We start from the raw sequence: 8,773 nt of genomic DNA, 5'->3' as shown, positions 1-8,773 counted from the left end.
ATTTCGGGTCGAAACAAAAACAATCAACACGAGACTTTAAATTCAATTCGTTCCAACAAATTAAAGAATGAAACCCGTGATGACAGAAGAATCCAAAGGCATTCGTGTGATAATTGACGACTCCATCAAAAAACCATGGTGTCCTCATGGTCCAACGCTTCTTTTCGAGAGTACTTCTTCAGATAAATCCACAGTTCGGAGGTTTTTCGCGTGTTCGGCATGTCGAGACCGAAGTGAATGTCCTTTTTATCAAGAATATGACTCAGAATCTGAAGAAATAGAAGTTCAAAAGGAAATTTCTAAGGAATTAGTGACATTTGAAGAGGTAAAAAATTGAAATTTCTTTAAGTTTCGTTACTAATTCTTTCTTTTAGTTCCAGAAATCCCCCGTTAACGACAGATTCTACTGCATGAAGACCCATTCAGTCTATTTGAAGAGCAAAACTCAGTCACATTCGAACTTCGAGTCAATTCCTTTTCCATCAACACTCACCAAGCCATCGGAATTTCTGCCTCCGAAGAGTAACGACAAAAAGGAAGCTCAATATTTCTTTTCTACGGATACTTTAACGTTCTTCACACGAATGTTTCGACAGTTATCCATCAACAAAGTGCTTTGTATCGGAGCTCCTGCAATGCATGATGAACTTTTATCGCACGGAATCAAAAGTTTCCTTTTGGACATCGATGATCGACTATTTTCCTTCTATCCAAGAACGAAATTTGCCTATTACAACATGTTCAATCATCATTTTTTTCGAGTAAATGACCTCCAAGACGACCCAAAGGCAGAATATTTGAAATTTTTGAAGAATACGAAACCAACAGACTCGATTTGTATCTTCACCGATCCCCCGTTTGGATGTTTGACTGACCCTTTGGCGGATACGCTGCGAAAAATTCAAGAAGATTTCAGAAAAGTCAATGAAGGAACTTTAAAAATCGTTCCAATTGTCTTGGTTTTTCCGTATTTCATGGAAACTTACGTAAGAAAAGTGTTACCGGAGCTTTCGATGTCTGATTATCGAATAAATTACGTAAATCACGAAAAATACAACGAAAAATCCAATTCACGGAAGGATTTGGGGTCACCTGTGAGGTTTTTCACGAATATCCTGCCAAATTTGATAAAATTACCAAAAGAGGAGTATCGTTACTGTGAAAAATGTGAGAGATTCGTCAGTAAATCCAACAATCACTGCAAATTATGCGGAATTTGTCCTTCCAAGAACGGATCTACGTACAAACATTGCAAAACGTGTCACTTTTGTGTGAAGCCAAATTACGTTCATTGCCCGAAATGCAACAAATGCACACAAAAACCGGGTCACAAGTGCTTGGAATACAAAAAATATTTGATTTGCAGCATTTGTAAAGGTCAAGGACATCCAGAAATTTCCTGTGAAGCACTTAAAATCGTCAGAAAACGAATTTTTAGTGATCTGAAGTTAAATAATAAGAAAAATTGTTTAATTTGTTGCACCGATGGTCACACTCACTTCTCGTGCCTTCATCGAGAAACGATTTTAGAAGAAATCCAAAAATATAAGGACAACAATTCATGACTTTATTCAAGTTTTTTCCTTCTTCGAGCAATTGGCGGCGTGTTTTTTCATGTAAAACTTTTCCGCGAACGTGTGATTGCAGTGCGGGCATGCATGAGGACGAATTCCAGTGTGAGTTGTCAAGTGTCTCTTAAGTGCCTGTTGCTGCGTAAATGCTTGTCCACAAAAGGAGCATGGGAATTTTCGTTCGCCCGTGTGTGTAACAAAATGTCGTTCAAGCGCATTTCTCGAGACAAAACCTTTGGAACAAGTTTCGCAAACGAATTTCTTCTTCGCCGCATGAACAGCTCTTACGTGAGTCCGCATTTGCTTTATATGTTTGAACATGGCGCCGCATTCGGGACAAGGAACTGTCTTTGGGAGGTTTTCGTGCACGAGTTTGTGTTCCCGCAAGTCGCCACGAGTCTTGCATTCCTTCGGGCATTTGTCACAACGGAATTTCTCGGTGCTGTGATGTCGTTCGTTGTGTTGCTAAAAGAGAAAAAATGAGGAGATTTGATTAGAGTTTGAGATTTTTTCGAATTTTAAAGCAAATTTTGATGAAATTGCAGGTTTTTAATTTTTTTTTTTTAATTATTTTATTTAAATTTATTTTTTTTTTAAATTTATTTTTAAATTTTTTTTTTATTTTTAATTTTTTTTTAAATTTTTATTTTGCTCTATTTAACTTTTGAGCTTAAAATAATTTAAAAATATATTTATTTTAATTTTTTTTTTAATTTTAAATTTATTTAACATAATTATTTAAATTTTTATTTAATAAATATTTTTGAAAATATTATTTTTAAATTTTTATTTTTTATTAATTTTTTTTTTAATTTTTAAATTATTTTAAAAAATTTTTAAAAAAAAAAATTTTTCTCCAAAATAATTTAAAAATTCGATAAAAAAATGTTTCAAAATTATAAAAAATGTGATGAAAAAAATTTTTTATTTTGAATTTCAAAAAATTCTATGAAATAATAATATTAAAGATAAAAATTTTGACTCACATTCATCGCCGTTGGATTATAGCAAACATATCCACACTCCGCACAAACGTATTTCTTCCCAGTTTTATGCACATATCGCACGTGATAATACAAATTCTGCTTATTTCCGAATTTCATGTCGCATTCCGAGCATTCAAAGGGCCTTCCTGCATTGTGTCTTGTTCGATGTCTCTTCAAATTCTTCAAAGACGATAAAATTGAGTCGCAATCCGGGCATTTATAAGCAATTCCATCGTCACTCGGGTGATAATTCTCAAAATGTGCCTTTAGAGCTCGTTTTGAACTTAGATTTTTCTGACAAAGATCACAAATGTAGAATCCAACATCCTTCGAGTGCCTTTTCTTTTCGACTTGAACATGAACGACGAGCTCTTCTGAAGGTTTTTCTTCATTTAAAAGTCGATTACTGAAGATTTCATGCGTTTGTTCGCACAAATTCTTGAATAACTGAAATGCTTCGAGTGTGGATTGGCAATTTTTGCAAAAAATTATCTCTGAGTCATCACAAAGGGGCTAAAAATTGAAGAAATATTTGATAAAAAATTATTTGAAAGAAGAAATTTTTAAAATTACCTGAATTCCAGTCAAGTTTTTGAACAAATTAATTAGTGTTACGGAATTTTCTCCATTTGAAGCTTCTCCAGCACATGCTTGACATTCAAAAGTTTTGTCTATTTCAGTTTTGATGGGTTCTAATTCAGATTTTATAGGGACAAATTCAGTTTTTATCGGAACGAATTCCATTTTTATCACTTGAATTTTCAACTTTCTGTTTGTTTGTCAACAAAAATTGCTAAAAGTCATCGTAATCTGAGCAAAAATCATGTAAGCGCATTTTGGAGTTAGAAAAATATTTAATGATTTTTATTTTTTTTTTAGAAAATTTAATTAAAAAAATAAATTTTAAAATTTAAGAGTCAATTTCTTTTTTAAAAAAATCAGACAGACGACTTTAAAAGAGCAAATTTTCATTGGAAATGAATTAAAAACAATTTGACAGCTGAAAATTTTGAAACATCAAAAGAACCGTTGAAGCTCTTCAAGTAAAAAATTCATAAATTTTGGTAAAATTTTTTTATAATTCAATTTTTTGTGTGTTTTTTAGTTAAAAAAATTCTTTTTCAGGTATCTGGACTTCTTTGGTGCTTCAATCAGTTCCCTCAAGTGACTCGACATTTTCCGGTCTCATCGAGCAACGATAAGCATGTTTCTTCATATAATACTTTTCCGCGAATTTATGCTCGCAAAAAGGGCACGAAAATGGTTTTTCGCCCGTGTGGGTTGTCATGTGCCTTTTCAGGGCATGCAGCTGTGTGAAAGCCTGAGTGCATAAGTTAAAGGTACAAGCGTATGGTTTTTGTCCTGTGTGAACTGCAAGATGGTTTTTCTAAAACGAAAAAAAAAAAAAAATAATTAAATATAATAATAATTAATTTCAGAAATTAAATAAAATAAATTAACATTTTAAATTTAAAAGTTTAATTTTAAAAATTAATTATTTTTTTAATAAAAAAAATTATTTAATTTATTATAAAATGAAAAATAAAATAAATTTTAATATAAATAATTTTCAAAAATATTTATTAAAAAAAAATTATTCAAATTAAAAATTATTTTTAATAAAAATAATGAAAAATTATTAATTCATAAAAATAATAAATTTAATAAAAATGAAAATAATTATTTATAATTATTTTTGAATTATTAAATAAATATTTTTTTTAAATTAATTTATTTTTTTTATGAATAATTTTTTATTTGAATATTTTTTAAAATTATTTTTATAAGAATTAATAAGATTTGTTTTATTTTATTTTTTATTTAAAAGTATTTTTCATTTTAAAATTAAAAATTTTGAATTAATTTAAATAAAGTGCCTAAAAATTTTAATAAATTTAAACTTAAAAAAAAAATCATAAAAAATAATTAAAAAAAAAATAAAATTTAAAAATTAAATACATCTAAAAAAATTAAAAATCAATTGAAAATAAATTTAAATATTTAAATAAATAAAAAAAATATTTAAAAAACAATAAAATAATAATTTTTCTTACCAACTGCCCCAACAAGGTAAAACTTTTATCACAATCCGTACATTTGTGTTTTTTCTCCTTTTTATGCACAATTCTCACGTGCATCGTGACATCCCGTTTCTTCTTAAACATTTTCCCACAAACAGGACACGGTAAAATTCTCTCTATCAAGTCATGCGTCTCCTTATGCTCCGCCAACGACCTCGGATGCTTGAAACTCTTCTCACATTGATCACATTGGAACACCTCGCTGCCATGAAGTCTTTGTACGTGCTCATTAAATTGCGTCGCATTGTGACAAATAAACGCACAATACGCACAAATATATTTCCGCCCAAGTTTATGCGTCGACATCATGTGCTGATAGCGATTCGCCTCATTCGTGAAAGCCGCTTCGCAAATCGAGCATTTGAAGGCGCGCTCAGTTCCGTGCGACAAAAGATGATTTTTGAGCGCATCCAAACGATTCAGTTGCAAATTACAAATGTGACACTCGAACGGATGTTTTCCTTCATGTTCTCGCAGATGACAATCCAGGGCGATTTTTGACTGAAATTTTCTTTGGCAATCGAGTTCGGAGCAAATAAAATGAGATTTTCCAAGGTGAATGTGGTTCATGTGCGTCGCAAGGCATTTTTTGGTTTTGAATCTTTTGGCACAAATATCACAAGCGAATATTTGTTCGTCTTCGTGACTTGAAGCGGGACTAATTGCTTCAACGATGAACTCTTCAACTACTTCGGTGTCGTTTTTAGTACAATATCGTTGCATTAAAATCGCCTGCGTCTCATCACACATCTGTCGAAACGACTGAAAATTCTCCAAACACGTTTGACATTGATCACAAAAAATTATTTCATGCTCTGCGACAACGGGCTAAAATTAGAAAGTAAAAAAAATTGTCATTCATTGAGAAAAAAAAATCATAATTACCTCAATTTGAGTCAATTCTTTGAAGATTTCTTGCATTTCAGGAGAAACTCGTGCTGCAAGGACCTCATTTCCGCATGCCTGACAATAAGGAGAGTCAATTTTCGACTGCATTTTTGCTGAAAAACCTCAAAAACTACGAGAACGATGTGAACTCGATTAATTTTTGACTTTGTTTGTCAACAAAGGCATGGAACTTGATTGAAAATGACAGTTAACTAATAATTTTTTGTCAATTTCTGTAAGAAAAAAATGTTTTTGTTAATATTTTTGGCAATTTTAGGACTTTTTATGTCAATTTCAATCAAAAATTGCAAGAAAAATTCAAAATTTCATTCAAAAATTGCGTTTTTTGGGTTTTGAAGAACGTAACTGTCAAAATAAAGCGACAACAGCGCCACAATATCACGGAATTTAGTCGAAGCTTCTGGAATAAACAATGAAAGAGTGTAAAAGACATCGATAAGAACGAAAAATTATTTTAAAAAATTAAAATAAAAGATATTAGATAGAAATTTATCTAAAAAATTCGTAAAAATTAAAGAATTTCCTTTAATTTAATGTAAAAACTCGAAATTTTCGCCGATTTTCACACAAGAAAATGTTTCACGAGAATTCTTACAACCCATCGCAGCAACAACACAACATGTAAGTTACATAAAAATTAATTTTTCTCTTCGTAACTTGACTTTTCTTTCATTTTTCAGTAATGACTACATGCCGCCGTTCCAACAAACCATCACACCAATGCCGAATCCGACGTCCTGGAACATCAACGATCTCAATTGGAACTTCGATGGAGTGCAAAGACCGAATCATAACATTACGCATTTCACGGCTTTCACAAATACGAGTCCCACGACGACGACATCTTCAGTTGGGATGTGCGGAAAACGGAAAACGATAGAACCGGAGCCCACATATCGACCCTCGAAACAGTTTATTTCGGAACAAAAAATGATCGAACACATGAGCAGCATGCACTTATCGTCGAATTTTACGAATCACAATATCAGTCCCGACAGTCCGTTTGACGACGAGAGTTTCAAAGTGTTTTTATCTCCCGCGGATTTGGAGGAAAAATTAAAAAATGCTCAGAGGTGAATATTTTTTCGTGACATTTTTCGTGGTTTTTCGCTAAATTTTTGCCAATTTTTCACAGAATAACAGTCTGCGAACAAATAAAAAATCTCACAAAAGATGATTCGCTCCTTCCAAAAGCTCTGCTGGATCGTGCGAATGCCTCTTCCGTCAGCACTCCTTATTGCAGCGCACTTGTTTTGTGGCAACCGCCGGCACAAATCCTCAAATTGCGTGAAACTGTGACGTCAGACAAGAAAATCAAAGAAGAGGAAGAAGAGAAAAAATCACGAGAAGAGCCATCAACAAGTAATTTAATGGAAAGTGAGGAACTTTTCATGGACAATAATAATTCGTCGTCAATCGATTTTAATAACGTACCATCTGATATCAACATGAATAATAATAATAATAATATCAACAATGAAATGGAATTGGATGAGGATCTCTAATAATGCGAAGGGATCGTTTTCTTGTTGTTCTGTGACTTTTTTTTTAGATGTACATTAAACATAATTAATAAAATTAACAAAATAAAATTTTTAATTAATCGATTTTTGTTTTAATTTGAACGTTTTTGTGCGTCATTATCATCCAGAGGCGATTCATGAGGAAAATTTTTAAGATTTTATAAATATTTAATTCAAAAATTTAACAATTTTTACTAAAATTTAAGCAAAAATTTCCAAAACCAAAAGAAATTGATGCAAAAAAAATTTTTTTTTAAATATGCATTGGGATGAAAATGTCAAAATTTGTACTGGGTTAAAAACTCAAAATGTGCATTGGGCGAAATTTTAAAATGTTACTTAGGCAAAAACAATTTTCCATTCAAAAACGAAAAAAACTGAACTTAAAATTACTCAATTAAAGTTTAAAAATTAAATTCCTCGTTAAAAAATTAAATTTTCGAATGTGCATTAGGAAAAAAAATCAAAATTTTCTTTAGCGCTTTTGATTTTAAATTTTAAATATTAATTTAAATAATTAAATATTTATGATAAAAATTTTTAAAATAAAAACTGATTTTGCTCTAAGATTTAAACTGAAATTGGTCACGTGGTTAATTTTTAAATGAAATGTGCATTGGGACAAAAATTTTAAAATATTCTATGGGACACAAATGAATCTCTCAGAAATTTAACATTAATTTAATTTAAAAATTTAATTTTAATTTTAAAAATAACAGGCTTAAATTTCAATAAAAAGTTTAAAATGTGGAGTAGGATGAGAAATTTAAAATTAGTATTAGGACTAAAGTTTTAAATGAGAAATTGAAAAATTTTGAAAAAAAAATGATAAAATTATTCATAAGTATAAAAGCAATTTTGGAAAGTAAAAAATTAGTAACGTAGTTAAAACTTTTTGAAATTTGCATTGGGGCATTAATTTCAAATACACACTGGGTAAAAAAATAATTATATCGAAAATTTAAAAATAAAAAATGAAATCAAAATCTGACAGGAAAAAAGTCAAAATATGCTTTGGGTCTTAATTTCAAAATTTTCATTGGGAAAAATTTCAAAAAATGTGCATTAGGTCAAAAATTATATAAAAAAAATAATTCCAGCCGTAAAAAAATTAAAAAAATAAATTTTTTAACTTAAATTCTTTTAAGATTATTTCTCCCAATCCGTCTCTGTCGACAAGGAAATTCCTTTTTCCTTTCTTTAATTTCTTAAAAGCACATTAAGTAATAAAAGTATCGAAAATTTCTCATTAATCAGTAATTTTTTCAATTTTCGCACTCGTACATCGTGCACGATGACGCATACGTATCATCTAATTGAATGCCATTCCAGATGTTTATCCACCTTAAAAGTCCCTTTAAAACCTGTACGAAATAAAATTTTAAAAAATTATCGGCAATCGTCCATGAACGAAATAAAACTCAACCTCAGCGTTTCGCAGTCAAAATGACTCTAACCAAATTCACGAAAAAATTCTTTAAACAAGTGTTCGTGCAAATGATTCACACAAGAACGACTACGACGATCCCTCTTATCAACTAGACGTCTCTTTTCATTCATCAAAAGTCGGCTGTATTGCTGTCTCTTTCTGCGCACCCATTCATGCTTCACACACACACACACAGACATCAAAACCGTGAATCGGAGCATTTGCGAGCGACACGAGAGCACAGTGAGAACAGTTTCGATCGTCAAGTCAACGA

General features: G+C 30.8%; 4 protein-coding genes across 5 annotated transcripts; 2 read left to right on the top strand and 2 right to left on the bottom strand.

The window, feature by feature from the left end:
- LOC134827253 (rRNA N6-adenosine-methyltransferase ZCCHC4) lies at positions 1–1,565 on the top strand. Its single transcript, XM_063839835.1, has 2 exons — positions 1–325; positions 375–1,565. Exons 1-2 carry the CDS (start codon positions 68–70, stop codon positions 1,563–1,565), a joined length of 1,449 nt encoding a protein of 482 aa, XP_063695905.1. The 5' UTR covers positions 1–67.
- A 6-nt stretch (positions 1,566–1,571) lies between these two features.
- On the bottom strand, positions 1,572–3,317 carry LOC134827254 (oocyte zinc finger protein XlCOF6.1-like). Its single transcript, XM_063839837.1, has 3 exons — positions 3,131–3,317; positions 2,558–3,070; positions 1,572–2,036 (listed from the first exon to the last, which is right to left on the bottom strand). The coding sequence occupies exons 1-3, from the start codon at positions 3,299–3,301 to the stop codon at positions 1,572–1,574; spliced, it is 1,149 nt and encodes a 382-aa protein (XP_063695907.1). The 5' UTR covers positions 3,302–3,317.
- Positions 3,318–3,582: 265 nt separating this feature from the next.
- LOC134826892 (gastrula zinc finger protein XlCGF28.1-like) lies at positions 3,583–5,680 on the bottom strand. Of its 2 annotated transcripts, none has more exons than XM_063839393.1 (3): positions 5,524–5,680; positions 4,612–5,466; positions 3,583–3,944 (listed from the first exon to the last, which is right to left on the bottom strand). In XM_063839393.1, exons 1-3 carry the CDS (start codon positions 5,632–5,634, stop codon positions 3,705–3,707), a joined length of 1,206 nt encoding a protein of 401 aa, XP_063695463.1. In that variant the 5' UTR covers positions 5,635–5,680; the 3' UTR covers positions 3,583–3,704. The 2 variants fall into 2 exon arrangements, with proteins under 2 accessions (XP_063695463.1, XP_063695464.1); XM_063839394.1 differs by having other exon boundaries at positions 5,587–5,643.
- A 287-nt stretch (positions 5,681–5,967) lies between these two features.
- LOC134838545 (J domain-containing protein DDB_G0295729) lies at positions 5,968–7,150 on the top strand. The gene is made up of 3 exons (XM_063854092.1): positions 5,968–6,168; positions 6,228–6,620; positions 6,683–7,150. The coding sequence occupies exons 1-3, from the start codon at positions 6,122–6,124 to the stop codon at positions 7,050–7,052; spliced, it is 810 nt and encodes a 269-aa protein (XP_063710162.1). The 5' UTR covers positions 5,968–6,121; the 3' UTR covers positions 7,053–7,150.
- Positions 7,151–8,773: the final 1,623 nt, after the last annotated feature.

The sequence above is a fragment of the Culicoides brevitarsis genome, chromosome 1 (genome assembly GCF_036172545.1).
Source record: "Culicoides brevitarsis isolate CSIRO-B50_1 chromosome 1, AGI_CSIRO_Cbre_v1, whole genome shotgun sequence".
Taxonomy (NCBI): domain Eukaryota; kingdom Metazoa; phylum Arthropoda; class Insecta; order Diptera; family Ceratopogonidae; genus Culicoides; species Culicoides brevitarsis.
This window is presented reverse-complemented; position numbering and strand designations above follow the sequence as displayed.

Coding starts and splice junctions, on each gene's coding strand:
- LOC134838545 (XM_063854092.1), top strand. CDS start 6,122: ATGTTTCACGAGAATTCTTACAACCCATCGCAGCAACAACACAACAT. Junction 6,169..6,227: donor TCGCAGCAACAACACAACAT/GTAAGTTACATA, acceptor TTCATTTTTCAG/TAATGACTACATGCCGCCGT. Junction 6,621..6,682: donor AAATTAAAAAATGCTCAGAG/GTGAATATTTTT, acceptor AATTTTTCACAG/AATAACAGTCTGCGAACAAA.
- LOC134827253 (XM_063839835.1), top strand. CDS start 68: ATGAAACCCGTGATGACAGAAGAATCCAAAGGCATTCGTGTGATAATT. Junction 326..374: donor AATTAGTGACATTTGAAGAG/GTAAAAAATTGA, acceptor TCTTTCTTTTAG/TTCCAGAAATCCCCCGTTAA.
- LOC134826892 (XM_063839393.1), bottom strand. CDS start 5,634: ATGCAGTCGAAAATTGACTCTCCTTATTGTCAGGCATGCGGAAATGAG. Junction 5,467..5,523: donor AAGAATTGACTCAAATTGAG/GTAATTATGATT, acceptor TTCTAATTTTAG/CCCGTTGTCGCAGAGCATGA. Junction 3,945..4,611: donor TTACCTTGTTGGGGCAGTTG/GTAAGAAAAATT, acceptor TTTTCGTTTTAG/AAAAACCATCTTGCAGTTCA.
- LOC134827254 (XM_063839837.1), bottom strand. CDS start 3,301: ATGGAATTCGTTCCGATAAAAACTGAATTTGTCCCTATAAAATCTGAA. Junction 3,071..3,130: donor AAAACTTGACTGGAATTCAG/GTAATTTTAAAA, acceptor TTCAATTTTTAG/CCCCTTTGTGATGACTCAGA. Junction 2,037..2,557: donor ATAATCCAACGGCGATGAAT/GTGAGTCAAAAT, acceptor TTTCTCTTTTAG/CAACACAACGAACGACATCA.